Source organism: Arabidopsis thaliana, chromosome 2 (genome assembly GCF_000001735.4).
Source record: "Arabidopsis thaliana chromosome 2, partial sequence".
NCBI classification, from domain to species: Eukaryota; Viridiplantae; Streptophyta; class Magnoliopsida; order Brassicales; family Brassicaceae; genus Arabidopsis; species Arabidopsis thaliana.
The window spans coordinates 12,831,527-12,852,152 of NC_003071.7; the positions used below are offsets into that span (position 1 = coordinate 12,831,527).

The window sequence follows — 20,626 nt, forward strand, 5'->3', positions numbered from 1 at the left end:
GTGAAAACATATGTTTTTAGCAAGTTTTCCTTCGCGCGGGTTTCGTTATCTAACAACAACTTAATCATTTGATAGATAAATACTTTTCTACTTTTTTCCCGGATTATTAAAAGTTTAATTGCATAATTTAACAACACGATTCATAAGAGTATTCATAATCCAATAAAAGAAACATCGTTTTATAACACACAAACACATATCGTAACTTTTTCTACTAGTTTGACATTACGTCACGTTATAAAAAAAATTATTGTCGAGGTAAAATCTGTCTGACCATATGTTTCCACGACTTTTCTGTATATAATAAAATACATCACGTAGTAAGAGACATGCTAATTATCAGTCAAAACTCTGACTTATAATATTCTTCGAATGAGAGAAAAACTCAAATTTGTTTTGCTTTCTGATGATTGTTCTTGAAACAAAAGTTAAGGATAACTGAAATTAAGAGGTAATAAATATTGACCTAATAAAAGATGGACGTGGCTTAATTAGGTTCATCATTCAAATTGGTTGTTAATACATGTTTAACCACACGTTTAAGGCTTTTAACCTTTGAAAAACAAGCTACATTTGTGAGAGTTAAGACAGAGTTAGGTCTGCTTTCTGATTTCACATGAACTTATCGTGAGAGTTTCTTACTAAACAATTCACACACTTTATATGTATGCGTGTTAAATTTTGGTGAGAAAAATGTTAGAAGAAAAGCAAGATTACGCTTTTATTTAACCATCCCCTGATTATCAAATTCTCGTTATCAAAAAAATAGTTGCCGATAATATCTTCACTTGTCTATACACATTTAAATAAAATTATTTAATTTGAACAGTCATTATTGTCAGTTGGATGAGGAACCCTAAAGATAAGAATTATTGCCATTTAAGTATTGATAAAGATATTTAATTAATTGTAACTTCAGTGAAATTTCATAGAAAGAAAAATATATATTCATTTGTTTGGTTCTTATCATAATGGTCCCAAGAATTGCTGCACCAAATGGTTGTATCTCGAGGCATCGATGCCATTACGGTAAAAGCAAATGGTAAAGTAGCTCATAAAGCTACACTCCACAACATCAATACCAATTTAACATTTTCAGATATTCTAATTTTTTAGCTAACGTCTGAATTAACATATTCTAATTTATAATATGAAGAAACGTAAATATTTGAACATTTATATCCTTAATAACTGCTTAGATATAGGAGCTCTAAACATAATCTACACTAATTTTCGCATGTGATTATGCAAATATCAATACTTTGATGATAAACTATTAGTTTGATTAAAGAATGGCAGTGTAGTGATAGATAAGTTATCTCTAAACATAGAAAGAGTTGGACCAAAGTCTCATTCTATCGCTTTCTTTTTTCCCATCTATTTGAATATTTGACTATTCAGGTGGATATTATTCTCGTATAAGAAGTTAAATATATAATTAACTAAAATTGGGTTCAAATATCTTTTATTAATTAAGATTATAGTGAAACATGATTTTTTTTGTCATAATAAATCTATAGTGTCAAGTTCAATGTAAAATATTTTAAGTCAAAGTGAAATCATATTAAGACAACCGAACAACCACACAAAAAAATACATAAACCATTTTGTTTTCATTTCTTTATATTCAAACTAATCATCACCAAAATAAAACCTAACAAATAAAGGAAGTGAACCTTGTAATTTAAACCTTACTTAACCCCTTTATCAGAATAAGGTTTTAATTTTAATGAAATCTCACAAATAATTTTTTTTCTTTCTTTCACCTTAAATTGACTCCAAACAAAAACGGAAACCATGATGAGCCAAACTAACTGACATATTCATTACTATATCTTATTTGTTTTGAATTTTAAAATTAATAGAAACCTAAAAGTAACTCTAGTTTTTATGAACTTATCTCTATTTAACATAATAATAACTGGTGTAATAGTTAGTCTTTCGTATAAGTATGGACTGACATTTGTTTCTTACCCAATTCTAGAATCACAATTTAAAAACGTAGGTTTGCTTCTTCACTTGAACAAACTTGAAAAAAAATTTCATCATTTAACTAAGCTCACTTTTACCAATCAACATATCCTGCATACTATTTTTCACCATTACGATATATTTATGTCGACTAAAGGAATCTCCAAGGCTAAACACTATTTTGGTGTTCAAATTACACCATTTTTAGCACTAAAACTTCTGTTCTATCCAACCATAACACCAAAAATCACACTAAAAAAAGAATCTATTATTATATAATTTATTTAAAAGATTTTTTTTGTTATTTAATAGTTTTGATTAGTATTTATTATTAGTATAGGATTACATAACATTATAAACATAGTATATTAAAATATATATTTAAAAATACATAAAATTGTAATTATTTTAAGTATTTTCATACATAATAATATAAAAATATCATAATTAAATAAACTATTTCAAGAGATATAATATATTAATGTATCCATTCATTTTTATATTTTATATCTATTAATCATTTGTAATTTTATATTTATTAATTGAATTTTTATTGATATAATAAGTGAATAGTGTTTAGAGTTATGAATAGTATCACACCAAATTTGATGTAACACTGTAGCATTACACTAAAATGGTGTGAATTTTAGAGTTCCATTGGAAAGCTTTTAGTGCAAAAATTACACTAAAATGGTGTTTTAGAGTCCCATTGGAGTTGGCCTAAGTAGAACCACTGAACCAATGCAACAAAGTTAGACATATATTATAATAATAGACCTCTATCTATGCTATATATATGTAATTTTGCATTAAATAGGCCAGTGTTTGTGGATAACTATCACGATTAAATAGTGCTAATCATGTTTAAATAGTGGTAAATTTACCCATCAAAAACAAAACAAAAAAGATTAAATAGTTCTAAATAACAAATATTACAGCCCATCATTAGTTGTCTTGTTACAAAGGTAGATGATGTAGCAATAGACTAATAGTACCCATTATATCGAAGATAAATTACTATTCAACTATACAAAACTATACAATTATATATTATCACCTTTTTTTGTTAGGTTTCTTTTGCTGTTTAATTATTATTATTCAAAAATAAACTCTCAAAACATTATCTTATTTAATCAACGCAACAAATATCGTAAGCAAACATGCTAAAATTAACCACTGTAAAACATATATTTGTTTCTGTCGAACATTTTAATAAAATATTCTTACAAGACTATTTCAAAAAATAACAAAAATATAAAAGTGTTTGTCAACGAAAAATAATTTTTAATTAAATAAGGAAATAATATAATAAAAAGGTATAAAGTAAACTTGAAATCGGAAAAAAACTAAAAAAGGAGAAAGAACAAAGCAATAAATGAAAACCTGCAAAGTTTCGTCTTTGCACCAAAAAACACATCACCACTCTCTTCCTCTCTTTCCTCACTTCGCTCTTTCTTCTTCTCCTCCTACTTCCCAACTTCTCTCCTCTCTCTTCACATTATTATATTCTCTCTGTTTCTTCCAATCCAATCCAATCTCTCTCTCTCTCTCTCTCTCAGAAACTAAACTGAAATATTGCAGAGTTTTGAATACACGGCCATGAACCAATCACCATCTCTTATCGAACAGGGTATTTCTCAACAGGTCAGTTTTTTTTTCTTCTGTGTTTCTCATAGTAACCAAATCCTCTGTTTTATCATGTTCTGTTTCAACTCTGTTCTGTCTGTTGCAATGAGAATTTTCTCAAAAATCACTTTTTTCTTCTGGGTTTTTGATTTTGGGAACAATGCGAATTTATGTGGTCGAGATTGGATTTTCGTATTTGAAGAAGAAGAACAAGTGGAAGATTAAGGGTTCTATTTTTGCTCTGTTTTTGCTTCATTTTTGGATTGTTTTCCCAAGTAGGATTGGTAGGTCCTCCTGCTTGAACCATATCGACTTTGGTATTTACCGGAATTTAAACAAAGACGTGAACGCTTTTCATGTTTGGTGATATTAGATTAGTTGTTAACTTGTGAAATTGAGCCTTCTAATTATTAATGTTATTGTTAATTTGACAAAAGGTTTGATTTTGAAATTTAGTAAAGTCTCTATTTTTAAGGAAAGAAATGAGTTGGATGTGAAAAGTCCAACTTTTTTTTATTAGACTGTTTGGTTTTTGTAGTTGACATCTATTGGCAGAGTAAAGGTTCTAAGATTATGTAATTAGGTTAAATTTAGGTCATACTTTATGAAAACTCAATGTTTCTGAGTACATAAATCTTAAAAGTTCATAATCTTTGTTTTAAAATGTTTCAGCATTTGAAGACTTTGTCTTGTGCCAATGTTCTTACTTTGGCTTACCAGAGTCTTGGAGTGATCTATGGTGATCTTAGTACATCGCCACTCTATGTTTATAAGACCACTTTCTCTGGGAAACTAAGTCTTCATGAAGACGATGAAGAGATCTTTGGAGTGTTCTCTTTCATCTTCTGGACATTTACACTCATTGCTCTTTTTAAATACGTTTTCATTGTTCTCTCAGCAGATGACAATGGAGAAGGTAAAAGCTTTAAGCCTTTATATCAGAATTATGATATGTCTACGTATGTTTTCGACGTTGATCAGTCGTTTGTGTTCTTTGTTTGAAGGTGGAACATTTGCGTTGTACTCGCTTCTTTGTAGATATGCCAAGCTAAGCATTTTACCAAATCATCAAGAAATGGATGAGAAACTATCAACATATGCAACGGGAAGCCCAGGAGAGACTCGGCAAAGCGCAGCGGTTAAATCATTCTTTGAGAAGCATCCGAAATCTCAAAAGTGTTTGTTGCTCTTTGTTCTTTTAGGGACATGTATGGCTATTGGTGATAGTGTCCTCACTCCAACAATCTCAGGTAAATTTTCCAGAGAACTTCTCTGCAGTGAACCTTAGACAAAGTATAGTTTCCAAACATTTTGGTATCTTGCAGTTCTTTCAGCTGTTTCTGGAGTCAAACTCAAGATTCCCAACCTTCACGAGAGTATGTCTGACTCTGTTTACTTACTTTGTCAAATATATACTAATTCACGTCTCATGTTTAGTTTTGTTTCTCTTGTCCTCAACTCCAGATTATGTTGTCATCATCGCATGTATCATCTTGGTGGCGATATTCTCAGTCCAGCGTTATGGTACGCATAGAGTCGCCTTCATTTTCGCTCCAATCTCCACTGCTTGGCTTCTCTCCATCAGTAGCATTGGAGTTTACAACACTATAAAATGGAACCCGCGTATAGTCTCTGCGCTTTCGCCTGTTTACATGTATAAGTTCCTTAGAAGCACCGGTGTTGAAGGGTGGGTTTCACTTGGAGGTGTTGTTCTTTCAATCACAGGTAAAAACTTTAGTTAATGAAACTATATGTTATATAACATTATCAAAGTTTATGTTCTTTATTCTTATATATTGTGTTTATTCTCCTCCTTAGGTGTTGAGACTATGTTTGCTGACTTAGGTCACTTCTCTTCTCTGTCCATAAAGGTAAGACCTTTAACTTTATAAGATATGATTCTGATGAAAAGAATCCTCTTTTAGTAACAAAACTGAAATATAGGTGGCTTTCTCGTTCTTTGTATACCCGTGTTTGATACTTGCATACATGGGTGAGGCTGCGTTTCTCTCTAAACACCATGAAGATATTCAGCAAAGCTTCTACAAGGCGATACCCGGTAAATTCTTAACTGTAATCTGTATAGTACGCGAATAACTCGAGACTTTTGAATGGGATTAAGTCAGATAAGTCTGTTTGCAGAGCCTGTGTTCTGGCCAGTGTTCATTGTGGCTACATTTGCAGCTGTGGTGGGAAGCCAAGCTGTCATATCCGCAACGTTTTCGATCATAAGTCAATGTTGTGCACTTGATTGCTTTCCTCGGGTCAAGATCATTCACACTTCAAGCAAAATACATGGACAAATCTATATCCCTGAAGTTAACTGGATGCTGATGTGTCTTTGCCTGGCGGTCACTATCGGGTTAAGAGACACTAATATGATGGGTCATGCATATGGTGAGACCATGATCATGATCACTTCAGTTGTTTTTAGAAAATTGAAAACTTATGTTTAAATCTCTTTGTTTCTGCAGGACTTGCTGTGACCTCTGTGATGCTTGTGACTACATGTTTGATGACTTTAGTGATGACAATTGTCTGGAAGCAAAGAATCATTACAGTTCTCGCATTCGTTGTCTTTTTCGGTTCCATCGAGCTTCTCTATTTCTCGTCATGCGTCTACAAAGTACCTGAAGGAGGTTGGATTCCGATTCTCCTCTCTTTGACATTCATGGCGGTAATGTACATATGGAACTACGGAACTACAAAGAAACATGAATTCGACGTTGAGAACAAGGTCTCGATGGACCGGATAGTTTCTCTAGGACCAAGCATAGGAATGGTTAGAGTTCCAGGAATAGGACTGGTCTATTCGAATCTTGTGACGGGAGTTCCAGCTGTTTTCGGACATTTCGTGACGAATCTGCCTGCGTTTCACAAGATTCTAGTGTTTGTATGTGTGAAGTCAGTTCAGGTTCCTTATGTTGGAGAAGAAGAGAGGTTTGTGATAAGCAGAGTAGGGCCAAAAGAGTATGGAATGTTTAGAAGTGTGGTTAGGTATGGATACAGAGATGTTCCTAGAGAAATGTATGACTTCGAAAGCCGGTTAGTATCTGCAATAGTCGAATTCGTTGAAACCGAACCGGGACTTGAAGAAGAAGAAATGTCGAGTGTTCGGAGAAAGAAAGAGGAATGTATGGAGATAATGGAAGCGAAAGAAGCTGGAGTAGCGTATATACTGGGACATTCATACGCAAAGGCGAAGCAATCATCGTCGGTGTTGAAGAAACTAGCAGTGAATGTTGTATTTGCGTTCATGAGCACGAATTGCAGAGGAACAGATGTTGTGCTTAATGTTCCTCACACTTCTCTGCTTGAAGTTGGAATGGTTTATTACGTCTAAACAGAGTAATACTTAGCTTTAGCATAAGATCAGTACAGTTTTTAGTAGTAGTACAGTATATAAGAGAGCTCTAACTTCATTTTCAGTTGTTTTAGCAGAGAAGTTTAATGTGTAAATATACTTACAGTTAATGAAGGAAAATGAAGAAATGATAATTAGATATATTTATAAAGTAAACCAAAGTTCAAATATGTTAAAACAGGTTTAGGTATTCATACTATTTCCTGTGGCCAAATTAGTATATAACCTTAAATTCTTTTTGTCTAAGCCCAAAGAGCAAGTAGTGACATAGAGGCAGAACCTAAAACCAAAGCCACAAAACAAAGCTTCTTGAGGCGAGAACCCGATTCACCGCAAGTCGTCAGCATCTTGTTATGGAAGAAATCCAATGCAATTAGGTCAACCAAGGCCATGTATATTAGAATACCTGAAGAGAATGATCCCAATAAACCCTCCATTATCAATGCGTTCGGGTTCTGATCATCGTACCCGGTCGCTGCAAATATCACCATCCCTAGTACAATCCCGAGTGGCGTTGTTACCGCGAACATTAAGCACATATACACCACTGTCCCTGCCTTAAACCCAGCCTGACCATCAAACAATACCACTCATCAATCCTAAGTTTTATCCTAAGGACCAAAAAACTATCAATGAAACTCACAAAATGTTATATTGGTTCGGTTTTTTGGATTATTGGTATGGTTTTGATATGGTCCATGAGCTGCTCTAAATTAGAATGTCACATTCTATGATATGCAAAAATGTCAACATCTACATATTACTATTACTTCTTCTAGGTTTCTTAAAATATTATTATGTCTAAAGTCAGAACCAACTAGTTTTTTCTCATAGTATTTATTATTCTCTCCTAACTAATTCAACACTAATTAAATTTGTGAGAACTAGTTTACCAAAAATAAAAAGAAATGAAGAAAGAAACAAACCTGAGCAATGCAACCACCAAGACCCAAACCTTCAAAAATCTGATGAAAAGAAAGCGCAGCAATCAAAGGTCTAATGGTACACTTATTTTGTGACATTCCCATTGTTACTCCAATTATCACCGAATGAAATATAATCCCTATTTCAAGAACTTGTGACACTAATCTTTGTTTCATCTTCACAATTTCCTCCTCACTATTTTCTTGTATTTCCAAATCAGCCCCACACTTTCCTTCTTTCATTTCTAACCCTCCAACCGCCTTACCCACCGGCATATACTCCATCCCTCCGTCACCACCACCACCACCACCGTGTCCCATATGTTCACTCGCCGTTAAATCAACCAACAAAGCCGTTATAGCTCCGATCATCGTAACTAAACCAGCAAACGGAAAATCTTTCCATGGATGACGTGACGACACTTGGCAATCAGCGAGTGACTCAAACGCTTCCGGTAAAACGTGGACTAAAGACGTCGAGAGAATCACGCCGGCGGCGAAACACTTTATCACAAGAATTGCTTTATCGTACAGAGGTTTACCATGAAAGTATTTAGCGAGTAAAACTGGTCCCCAAACTCCGAAAACGCTTGTGAGAAAGATGGCGAAGACGGCGACTATCTTTAGATGAGAGGCTTCTTCGCCGTCTCTACATGCCGCTGCTCTGATTGCTGCCTCTGTTCCGGTGACGCAAGAAGCCATTTGTGGAAGAAGAAGAAAGAGAGGGAGAGAGAGATTAGTGCGCGGACCACTTACACGTCAAACGGTTATAAAAGAAGTGCGTTGTTGAGTAAGACTTCCATTTTTGATATTGGGGAAATTTAAAGGAAACTTATTCTTTTTCCATTTTTTGTTTTTGTTCTTTTGCTTTCTTTGAAGAAGATGACATTTTGAGATTACTTGCTCTTTGTTCTGACTTAGTATGGGCCGTTTAAAGGCCCATTATGACTGAGTAGCCTGAGCCCAAATATGTTTGTGCTTGATGTTATTAGTTCGGTTAGATTTATTTTTACAGAATACAAACCATCAAAGGATTTATTAGTAGTTATCGAATTAAAGGAGTTATCATCTTTTAATTAACAATACTCAACTAAGCAGAGTGGATTAGTGGTTCAGTTTGATTTGTGATCAGTTTGGGTTTACTTGGTTCGGTTACACAATGCCCACTCTATGAAGTTAGACTGGTACGTGTTCCTTTTTACTTTCTGTGTTTGAGCTTTGACCATCGCCCTATGGACCTTTTCCCAACCAATTAGTTTCAACTTTTAAGCCCAACAAAAGTGATATCAATTCAAAGCAAAAATAGGTTCCGTACTTTGTAATATTTTTTTTTACCACGTATTGCGGATCTCACGTTTTAATCTAGTATTTGGAGACCAAACCGCACGATGCGGTTCAGACTGTGCAGTTCCAATAGTAACAAATTTTTCTGTATATATATACGTTATTATCACAGCACATCTCTATTCGAAACCTTAGTGTTTGGATTTTTGTTTGAGAATTCATTAGTTGTTCGTATATATTACCACTATGCAGGCTTTTGCTATGTTCGTGAAAATACCTCGAAAAAAATATAACAAGTTATTTTGTTCAGAAAAAGTAATTTATTTATAATGTAAAATTGAAAAGTAACGAAGTAGTAGTGATGTAAAATACTAAAAGATATGACGTCAATTTGCTCCCTTTCAATTTTGATTCCTACCGTTTCATTTCTATTTATCTAAGTCGAAATTGTATCACGTTTTAGACCCATTAACCCATTATGAACATGGAATTCAAAAGATATACTCACCGAAAAGATTAGTTTGGGTTCGAGGTTCGCCCATAGTCGATATATGTTGATGAAACAAACGAGATGTCAAGTGAAACAAGCTAACATATGTTGGATAGTGCCGTCTGTCAACCAGCAGGTGAAACAAAAGTTAAACGGTAACTATAAAAATGTGGTGCACATATAAATGATTATCAAACTTTGAATATTTGTTTTTTTCTTATCATTTTAAATGGCCAAAACAATTATATCTTTCCAAAATCTTATATTGATTGATAAAAGTTAACATGTACAATTTTAAAAATGCGTTTCACAAAACATATAAAAAAGAAAATATCACCGTCCTGCAACGCAGCACCACCTAAAACAAATACCACAAAATTTTGAGAATGGTGAAAAAAACACTTCGGATCGTACGGTTGAAACACACGGCAATGCACCACATTTTATTGTGTCACCACTTAATATTTTGCCCCAAACTATTTGAAAATAAAAATAAAAAAATGAGAAAAATGAACCAATAATTGGTTCGACTTATGCAGAAAGATGGGGGCAGATAAAGTACACTCATCAGCTTCCTAGTTTGGCAAGAGGACATCAACACCTAACTGGGGGCTGCTTTATCTTTCTAAGGTACTCAGACTATGACTACTGATTTGAATCCTCTCACATAAACACAATTGAACGATTGTGTGATTAGTAAGTATTTAATAACTGTGGATTTTATATCTAATGATTGCATGATTAACATTTCATTAGATATGTTATTCAACTTCATACTGCTAATGAAGTTGACATGTTCCTAACATGTGAAGTAAATTATCAGTTGTTTAAAAGAATGAAAAAAATGAAGTAAATTATCAGTGAGTGGACTACAGAGATGGAGCTACTTTGTAACCAAGAAAAATATATTCAGATTTCTCCTCTTTATGTATAAATAAATACATGTAACTCTAAGAAAAAATATTTATTGTGCATCCTATATGTGAATTTCATAATATATAATTTTTATATAATATGTGTATTTAAAATCGATCAGTAGTACATCACGACATCAAATTCAATTTCAATATCATTAAACTCAGTCTATGAAATAATTTCCCAATTTTTTTTTTCAGCTCCAATAAATTTATCATTTCATTATAATTAAGTACTACATCATCCATGATATTATATGTTAACTTATAAATGAAAATGAAGAGGGGAACTATAGAAAAGAAGAGGAAATTCACATATCAATTAAAAAATATAGTTTATATGAAACAAAGGAAATAAGAACAATCTTCTATATCGGTGATAATAAAATAAGATAAATACTTAAACAAAAAAAAAAGAGAGAGTATATATATGATTTTACCATAAAGCAAATTTGGCTGCATGAACATGTTTTAAATACATCTGCATATTGACGTTAAAAAGAAAACAAAAAAGCTACAACAAAAATTCCCTCCACTCAATTTAGTAAGACTAAATATATATACACACATAAATGTACATGTACATAAATTTGTGCGAGCCATATGTATATCACATGGAGTAATTCGACTAATCAGGAAATGAGTTATATCTATTATTCAAATAGAGGACGGTCCATCAATAAAAATTCGGTTTAAAACCTAATAAAAAGGGGACATAAAAGACCACCATCACCTGCACAACCAATTTCATTCGTATTAATTTCACAATATTGAGAAATATGAACATTACAAATTACGATTAACAATGATTTCGAGTAAAAATACATTTTTATTAAATAAAAAACATATGAAAATTGACTATTCTTTAACTACTTTATAGCTCAAACAAGATAGGAAGAATGCCAAGGACAACAAATGGTGGCACCTACTTGAGGAAATCTTTTTAGATACAATATTTAGAACAATGATTTATCATACATTAGATCCCGAAATAAAACAAAAATCATAATTATATAACTATATGTAGGGTTCATGATCTCGATATCTCATGCCAAGCAAAATGCGAACTCAAACCCCACAACATGTCTTGGATTCATATATTAATTATCTTGACGTTTTGTGAGTCGATGGTTTGATTGTTCTTTGTTGATAGATGATCGTTGATTTATTTTGTCCGGTTCATCATTTAACATGCAAGTGTTTAGCATTTGATTGAACATATCATTTTGGCGGTACAATCTCTTAAATGTAGTCTAACAATTAGTTTTTTTCGTTAAATTACGGAACAAAAGAATCAATAAAAATGAATGGTAGTATACATAGTTACATACCAGAACCATCAAGTAGAAAACATAATTTCACCAAAAATAGTCACGGATTAATGGGTTTGCATCTTTCATGTCTATAGTCATTAATCTTATAAAATCGGAAAATGATTTCGCATATTTTGCTATTAGGTACATTATCAGTTGGATTAAATCTAGCTACACTTCTCTTGGATCCACAAAGAGCGAAGACCGCGATTTCGATCTCTCACTCAAATCAAACTTATTTTTCTCACATTTCAACGGCTTGATACACCACATATCATCGTCACACGAAAGCATTTTCCAATGCGGAATACACCTTTGCAAAGAATCATCGCCGTTACTTCCTTTGTCGACCTCCACCACCACGACTTTACATGCGCAACCATCATTTAACGCAGCCATGTTATGAACGTGCTCACACAAAGCCCTAACTAGTTTCCCACAATGTGGACCTTCCGAGTGAACCCCGTAAAGGAAATAGAACCCAAACGGAGTAAACAAATCAGGCAAAACTGTTAATCCCAATAATGACAAGAAATTACCAAATAATTTGGAAACTTTAGTGAGAAGCAAATAGCTCAAAGGAGCTCTCTCGATCCTTAGTTTGAAGACTTTGCTACTATCCCAAACACTAAGCATTGCCCAGCTTCTGGTGTTGTCGACATTATTGTAGTAAGCCACCCATGTCCCGATACTTAACTTGTTCCGCAAGATTTTGTTAATGTCGTCCGGGAAAAATTCTGTCGTAGCTGCCACATTTCTCCGGTACAATGACTCGGCTTCTTTCACCTGTCATTTAATTTTTTTGGTTAGTGTTAGTGTGTTAATTTTATGCAATAGAAAAATGTTTGTAGTGTTCCTTATCTATTCTACATTTTAAAAGAGACTCAAAATATAACACATTACGCAATTTTAACCGAATTGAAACGTTCCAAATTTTACCAACTCCATTTTAACTTTCTTATTGTGGTATGGTTGATTTTTAAAATATATATTACGCAATGAGAGTTTAATACTAATGCAATGTGTAATAAAATCACCTTTAGCTTCCTTATTCCGATGTCAGAAGGCAATTTTAAACCACGGCCGGGGTTGACGGGATTGACCAGGATTGCGGGGTTTCTAAAGACGACGTAGCCAAGTCTCCCGATGAAGAGACCGTGAGAGGCCTCATTGTCCTTTTCAGTAGCCATGTAAGCATAGTCAGCATTGTGAGACTCGAACCATTCCTCAAGTTTTCTCACCAGAATCGATCCAATGCCACGGCGTCGATACGACGGCACAACTCTGAGACCTAGGACATAACCCACTCTCACTGACTTATCATGAAACTCCACTGGCTTTACTGAGCCTTGTATGGAACCTACCAGCTTGTTCCCAACCCCTGCCACCTATTAATTAAGTTACATTAATTAATTTGATAAACGTTATTTATATCAATCCCAACAGTAGTTCACTTAATAAGCCGTATTACTATATATACATATATAAATTAACACATTTCAAAGTTAACAAACCTAGCGTCTTTCGGCTTATAGAATCATAAATGTTTGTATAGCCAAAAACAACAACTATATACAGTATCTTACATAATAAAGTAGTTTATCACCTATATTTTTAATAGATGATGTTTTACATTTTATAGAGATTAATAAAGATGTATGACATGTTAATACATCTCACTTTTTTTTCCATATCTCTATTTAATATAGCTCATCTAGTAAAACTATACAATTAATAGGAAATTTAAAAGCACATTCAAGCAAAAATGTGATTTCATAACACTCTTTAAAAACACGAAGGAAAATATATATATTACGCGTGAATATATATATATATATATTTGTGTCGATCAAAATGTAAATATATTTTCTTTAATCAAATTTTTGTACTTTTGAAAGAAGAGAACCATCTCATATTTGGATATAATTTTTTAAAAAAATTAAGGTATAATCCTGAAGAGAATAGAAAGAAAAAGAGAGTGAGAAATTAACCAGCATAATGAAGAAAGGACTATTTCGGATTCTGCAGATGGGATCACCTAAAGTGTCAGTGAAGAGAAGAGTTTGGTGGTCGTGACCAATCTCACAACTCTTCTCCATACGACCCATTTGAATTCTGTCCCTACGATCATCGTAGCATCTGATCACCACCTCTTCATCAACTTCTTCTTCCCATTGCCCCACCATTCTCTATCTCTATCTCTCTCTTTCTCTTTCTCTTTCTCTTTATTTATAGGGGAAATGAAATGAGAAGAGGGATAACAATTCATACAAGGAGGAGACCCATCCTATGTTATAATGTGGAAACCTTATAAATAGACACACAATATGGAAGTTATTAAAGTGTCAGGACGACTAATATATATGGATATGTCATTATGTTTTTGTATATTAGTTGTAAAATTCATAAAAAGTTTACTATAACTTCATTGATTCTAGGATAACAATTTATGTGCAATCTCTCAGATTTGTAGACTAAAAATAAGATTTTAGTAACAGAATAAATTTAATTAATATTAATTCCAAATGACATATACTACTATTACTTTTGGCAAACTAGCCTTCATACTTTGACTCAATCTTTTAATAAGATAGTAATTGTTCCAAGTTTATAAATTTACCATCTAAAAGAATTTTATATTTGACTAATGTTGTTAGACATGCATAATTTTGTTTTAGTAATTAATTTCACATTTTGAAAATAAAATTTCAAATCTTTGTTAGGGTGTGATAATCACGTGTTCGCATTAAACTTTTCCTAACCAGTTCAAAGATACATATTTTCCATTTTGACTATTTTGATTAATTAGTATTTCTAAGTTAGCTTGATATAATCATCAGAATATATAATTATGTAGATTATGAATGTAATTTTCGTAGTTAAGTATCCCCCATGTTGATAATTTCTTGCTATTTTGATTGTATATTGAACCACGTACCCTTGTTTGTCAAAGTTCCATATTGATTGTGTTTCTATGAATTGTTAGATCCGTTGATTGTGGACACGGTACGTTGTCAAGTGTAATTTCAGAGAAATGTGTTGAATATATTGAATGACAATGCAACTTAAACTAACTTTTGTCATACCTTGTAACTATAATTTGTAAGTTTCTTGCTTTTTAAAGAGTACTTTAATATGTGATTTAAACAAATAGAAATAAACTTTTCATCCGAAAAAAAATACAAGTAGGGAAATTATGAACTAACCATTTCTGTTACCATACTAAAATAAAAGTTGGCAGACCAAAAGCAAAATTATACAATAATATGATTGGGAGATGTTTTGGGAGTGGAGAGAAGAAGTACAGAACGAATCATATCTTCACTAACTTAACTAACCAAAGCCAAAACGAATACGTAACTCAATATAGATTAGCAATTTTCTTTTTAATTTGAGCATTTGAAAAATGTTTTTAAATATAAGATTTATTACCATTTATGATCTATGCAATGTATTTTCTTAACATTGTTGAGTTTTAGGAGTGATGGTCCACAACAGACTTTACATGGAGCACAAGTTTAGAGTGGAGAACAATATTCTCGGATATGAAATATACACATATAGGAGATTTGATTAACATATCTAATTGTCTGGATTTTGAGTAATTGTCACATAATTTTCAGTGCGACTGCAGATTTTTTTTTTTTTATCACAACTGCAGATTTAGTCTTTTAACAGGTTTTCTTTATAAATTACAAATTAATATAGTATGTTATTTCTTAATTAATTAATAAATTACAAATTAATAAATATATAAATAAGTTCAATTGTAGTCTAGTTTGGGTCACAGGATACTTAAGCTTTCTCACCTGAGAGTCCATGAAAGGCCTTGAAAGACATTAATAAAGCCCAACGTAGCCCAGATAGACCCATAAATAAATCTGTCACGTTTACCACGCTTTAACGGTCAACAGCCACTAGTTATTAAATTTATTTATTTTTTAAAAAAACTCATCAAAACAAAGTCCACTAGTTATATTCGAGGTTATAAACGTAATTCAAGGTTATTGTGCTGTTGGGAGCTTTGAAGCGGCACGATGATAAATAAGTTGACGCCATGACACGTAAGCCGCTTAGTAGCCTCTTTCTTCAAACCAAAGACTATTCACCGTTGGATTAAGAAAGCTCACTCAATCTTAACCCTTCATTTTATTAAATAAATCCTACGACCAGAAAATAAAATAAATAATTTGGTTCTGTTATCCTTTCATTGTCTTCTTCATTCCTGGTAAAGGCTTTTAATTTCATGGATTATCTTAGCTTCTACTCTCATGGTGGCTATCGAGAAATCACTCACACCAAAATCTTTGAAGTTCTGAGTTTCAAAGTTTTTCGAATTTGAAACTTTCCCGAAGCAATTTTAAACCTTTTCTCTTCCTTTCGATTTTTTCTCTTCTGGAATTAGAAAACTTAGTTATGGCTTATGCTCATGTTTTCGCTTCGTTGACTATCTCGACGATTTCTCTCCGACGATTCCTCCCCCGACTTCATCGAAACCACAGCGTAAAACCCAATTCCCGAATCATATGCAATCTGAAACTAAACTACTCTGCTGGAAAATTTCGCGAGATGGGACTATCACGTTCCGTGGAGCTAGACCAATTCATCACAAGCGAGGAGGAAGAAGGAGAAGCAGAGGAGATAGGAGAAGGATTTTTCGAAGCGATTGAGGAACTAGAGAGGATGACTAGAGAACCATCAGATATACTCGAAGAGATGAATCATCGATTATCTTCTAGAGAATTGCAATTGATGCTTGTTTACTTCGCACAAGAAGGTAGAGATTCATGGTGTACTTTAGAAGTGTTTGAATGGTTGAAAAAGGAGAATAGAGTTGATGAAGAGATAATGGAGTTAATGGTTTCGATTATGTGTGGTTGGGTTAAGAAATTGATTGAAGATGAATGTAATGCACACCAAGTGTTCGACTTATTGATTGAGATGGATTGTGTTGGTTTAAAACCTGGTTTTAGTATGATGGACAAAGTTATTGCTTTGTATTGTGAGATGGGGAAGAAAGAAAGTGCGGTTTTGTTTGTCAAGGAGGTTTTAAGAAGGAGAGATGGTTTTGGTTATAGTGTTGTTGGTGGTGGTGGTTCTGAAGGTAGAAAAGGTGGACCTGTTGGGTATCTTGCTTGGAAATTTATGGTAAAGTTTTGAACTTTTTTCATAGTTTTTATTTTTTTTTATAATTTTGGTGGATTTGAGATCAAAAAGATGTGATATGAAGTGGTTAAGATGACTATAGTTGTTATACCTTCTTGTTAGTTATCGGTTTCTTGGTCTAGCTTTGTTGATGTGGATATGTGTCTTTTGTTTCTTCTAATAGGTTGATGGAGATTATAGGAAGGCAGTTGATATGGTTATGGAGTTAAGACTTTCAGGGCTGAAACCAGAAGCGTACAGCTATCTTATTGCGATGACAGCTATAGTGAAAGAGCTGAATAGTCTTGGAAAGACATTACGCGAGTTGAAACGCTTTGCACGGGCTGGTTTTGTTGCTGAGATTGATGATCACGATAGGGTACTCATTGAGAAGTATCAATCAGAAACATTATCTCGTGGACTGCAGTTAGCAACTTGGGCGGTTGAGGAAGGCCAAGAAAATGATTCCATTATTGGGGTGGTCCATGAGAGGCTACTCGCTATGTATATATGTGCGGGACGTGGACCAGAAGCAGAGAAACAGCTCTGGAAGATGAAACTTGCAGGGAGAGAACCTGAAGCTGACCTCCACGACATTGTTATGGCGATCTGCGCTTCACAGAAAGAGGTTAATGCAGTTTCTCGGCTACTGACACGAGTTGAGTTCATGGGATCTCAGAGAAAGAAGAAGACTCTGTCATGGTTGCTCAGAGGGTATGTGAAAGGAGGGCACTTCGAAGAGGCTGCAGAGACATTGGTATCGATGATCGACTCTGGGTTGCATCCGGAGTATATTGATCGAGTGGCTGTGATGCAAGGAATGACAAGGAAGATCCAACGGCCGAGAGATGTTGAAGCATATATGAGTCTGTGCAAGAGGCTCTTTGACGCTGGTTTGGTAGGGCCTTGTCTTGTGTATATGTACATAGATAAATATAAGTTGTGGATAGTGAAGATGATGTGATAAAAAAAGAGGAAAGAGTATGAAATAGCTGAGAAACAAGTCTAAAGACACCGTCTAAGATGGAGGGATCGGAAGTTTCTATTTTTGTGTATATAAATCTGTATGTAGTAAACAATAATATTTGTCTCAAATATGCTGAAGTTCCAACGGCCCACGTTTTTAAATGGGCCTATATATTAAATATTGTGAGCCCAAAACAAACCTTAATGACTTGAGGACATCTGTTTCCTCGTACGTATTTCTGAAATTAAGTGAATCTGAAGGTGAAAGCAAAGCCGGAGGAAGAAATAAGAATCACAGAGGTAAAATTGTGATGGAGCTCGAAGATCCAACAATGGCAGATTCCACGATTAAGCTAACAGTCAAATTCGGAGGCAAATCAATACCACTTTCGGTATCACCAGATTGTACAGTCAAAGATCTTAAGTCTCAGTTACAACCAATCACCAACGTTCTTCCTCGTGGCCAGAAGCTCATCTTCAAAGGTTTGATGGTTAAAATTCCAATAACTTTTCACTGATTGAGCTGATTCCTTATAATGGGTATTTTTCAAAATCTGATTTTTGTTTCTTGAAGGTAAGGTTTTGGTTGAAACGTCGACTTTGAAACAATCTGATGTGGGAAGTGGAGCTAAACTCATGTTAATGGCTTCTCAAGGTCTGCATCAAGGGGTCAGTGTTCTTCTCTTATTCAATATCTTAGTATGTTGCAGAGTTGTGTAAAGATAATCTAGAAATTTGGATTCTTGCTTTTTAGTAGGATCAATGCTAATGTTGTTATTGTATTCAAAATGAATAGGAAGGTCCAATACTTAAGGAAGCTAGTATAAGGCCAATCTCTAGAACTGTTGTATCTGATAAAGTAGATCAGAGAAAGCCTAGTGTACTTGTAGACAAGAACCGCACTGATCGATGGAAAGCCACAGGAGTTATTGCTTTAGCTCAAGCCAATTTGAAGGTATATAGAGAAGGTCTTTGTGTGTTCATTATATCACTTGGCGTTAAACATAAGGACAAGCCATTACTACCTTCTCATAACTGCTTATTTGTTAGTAGCTAGATTGTTTATTAGTTGAGTTTTCTTTGTTTTGGAAAAGGAAATACCTGAAGAAGTGTGGGACTGTGGATCTGGAGTCAGAGTACTTGACATTAGTGAAAACTTCATTAAAGAAGTACCTGCCAAAATCAGCTCCTTTGGTTCTATGCAGGTGAGAACTGCTAAGTTTCATGTATATTTTAAATCTTTCTGTTTAGTGTAGAATTAAGGATTATGATATGACTATAATATGAGCATTTGTAGAAATTGTTCCTTCAAGGAAATGGTCTGTCCGATGAATCCATTCAATGGGAAGGGATAGCATCTCTGAAGCGCCTGATGCTTCTGTCCATTAGCCATAACAAGTGAGTTTTTCGCTTTCACTCTTGGAACTGTCTTTCTTAGTATATATCAGACATGCCTTCAATGTTTTTCGACAAGCTAAACCAAAGGAAAAATTGATTTGAAGCTGAAGTTACACGTAAATCGTAATCACTTGGACTCTAGAACACAACATTTATACTTGTGAACGCCGAATGATTTTTGACGGGGAAATTGTTTGGTTGGGCTTTTGTTTGTGTTGCAGTCTAACTGTTCTGCCATCAGCAATGGGTTCACTGACGTCTCTTAGACAGCTTGATGTCACCAACAACAAGTTGACAAGTCTACCGAATGAGTTAGGACTTCTGACGCAGCTTGAGATTTTGAAAGCCAACAACAACAGGCAAATAAGCTTTACTCATATCTTTTAATTGATCGAAAACACAAAAGTTTCAGTCGTAGCATTGTGATTCATTGATTACATTGCTCATGGTCTCTCCATCGTTTTGTATTCTGCAGAATAACTAGTCTTCCTGAGAGTATCGGAAACTGTTCATTCCTCATGGAGGTTGATCTTTCAGCTAATATTATATCAGAACTTCCCGAGACATTCACCAAACTGCGTAATCTAAAGGTAAAAAACAATCTTTTGACTACTCTTTGTTCCATGGCCATGGGTTTACAAATACTGACTTAGTGTTTCGGTATTCAGACGCTGGAGCTGAATAACACGGGATTGAAGACGCTGCCATCGGCTTTATTTAAGATGTGTTTGCAGCTCTCAACTTTAGGTCTCCACAACACAGAGATAACCGTTGAATTTCTCCGCCAGGTTTGTTTGTTCAGAGTTTCATGTTTTGAGTCTATAGTTCTTTCTTCGTTATCTGAACTGAAACAAGGATATTTGTATTATGACAGTTCGAGGGATATGATGATTTTGATGAAAGAAGACGTACCAAGCATCAAAAGCAGCTTGATTTTCGTGTTGTGGGATCTGGCCAATTCGACGAAGGCGCTGATAAATCTTGGTGATCAAGCCAAGTCGAGTCTCGAATCGTCAGTACTCTTAATATATTTGTGGCACTTTCAGTGAAAAAATCTTTCTCCTTCATGCCTATATATTGTTTGCTTACTCCAATTTGAATTGTAGTGTACCAAATAAATTGAACCACTCTCAAATTGAATCCAAAATTTATGCAATGAAACCGAATAAACGAAAACTACGATACCTATTGTTAAAAAAGCTCATCAATTCTATAGCCGAGTCAGTCAGTAT

General features: G+C 34.0%; 5 protein-coding genes across 6 annotated transcripts; 3 read left to right on the top strand and 2 right to left on the bottom strand.

Moving 5' to 3' along the window:
* Positions 1-3,294: 3,294 nt before the first annotated feature.
* KT1 (potassium transporter 1) lies at positions 3,295-7,129 on the top strand. 2 transcript variants are annotated; one of them, NM_001336238.1, is made up of 9 exons: positions 3,295-3,881; positions 4,270-4,513; positions 4,602-4,847; positions 4,923-4,973; positions 5,062-5,322; positions 5,416-5,468; positions 5,542-5,656; positions 5,740-5,994; positions 6,072-7,100. In NM_001336238.1, the coding sequence occupies exons 3-9, from the start codon at positions 4,673-4,675 to the stop codon at positions 6,938-6,940; spliced, it is 1,779 nt and encodes a 592-aa protein (NP_001324058.1). In that variant the 5' UTR covers positions 3,295-3,881; positions 4,270-4,513; positions 4,602-4,672; the 3' UTR covers positions 6,941-7,100. The 2 variants fall into 2 exon arrangements, with proteins under 2 accessions (NP_001324058.1, NP_180568.1); NM_128562.4 differs by having other exon boundaries at positions 3,334-3,615; positions 6,072-7,129.
* On the bottom strand, positions 7,094-8,726 carry ZIP6 (ZIP metal ion transporter family). Its single transcript, NM_128563.2, has 2 exons — positions 7,888-8,726; positions 7,094-7,530 (listed from the first exon to the last, which is right to left on the bottom strand). Exons 1-2 carry the CDS (start codon positions 8,584-8,586, stop codon positions 7,204-7,206), a joined length of 1,026 nt encoding a protein of 341 aa, NP_180569.1. The 5' UTR covers positions 8,587-8,726; the 3' UTR covers positions 7,094-7,203.
* A 3,257-nt stretch (positions 8,727-11,983) lies between these two features.
* Positions 11,984-14,071, bottom strand: AT2G30090 (Acyl-CoA N-acyltransferases (NAT) superfamily protein; the record flags this gene model as incomplete). Its single annotated transcript, NM_128564.2, has 3 exons — positions 11,984-12,671; positions 12,923-13,273; positions 13,877-14,071. 3 exons carry the CDS (start codon positions 14,069-14,071, stop codon positions 12,057-12,059), a joined length of 1,161 nt encoding a protein of 386 aa, NP_180570.1. The 3' UTR covers positions 11,984-12,056.
* Positions 14,072-15,991: 1,920 nt separating this feature from the next.
* AT2G30100 (pentatricopeptide (PPR) repeat-containing protein) lies at positions 15,992-18,182 on the top strand. Its single transcript, NM_128565.5, has 2 exons — positions 15,992-17,033; positions 17,215-18,182. Exons 1-2 carry the CDS (start codon positions 16,302-16,304, stop codon positions 17,992-17,994), a joined length of 1,512 nt encoding a protein of 503 aa, NP_180571.3. The 5' UTR covers positions 15,992-16,301; the 3' UTR covers positions 17,995-18,182.
* Positions 18,183-18,191: 9 nt separating this feature from the next.
* On the top strand, positions 18,192-20,566 carry AT2G30105 (LRR/ubiquitin-like domain protein). The gene is made up of 9 exons (NM_001202707.2): positions 18,192-18,479; positions 18,571-18,665; positions 18,793-18,951; positions 19,091-19,201; positions 19,294-19,394; positions 19,616-19,753; positions 19,870-19,984; positions 20,063-20,182; positions 20,269-20,566. Exons 1-9 carry the CDS (start codon positions 18,308-18,310, stop codon positions 20,380-20,382), a joined length of 1,125 nt encoding a protein of 374 aa, NP_001189636.2. The 5' UTR covers positions 18,192-18,307; the 3' UTR covers positions 20,383-20,566.
* Positions 20,567-20,626: the final 60 nt, after the last annotated feature.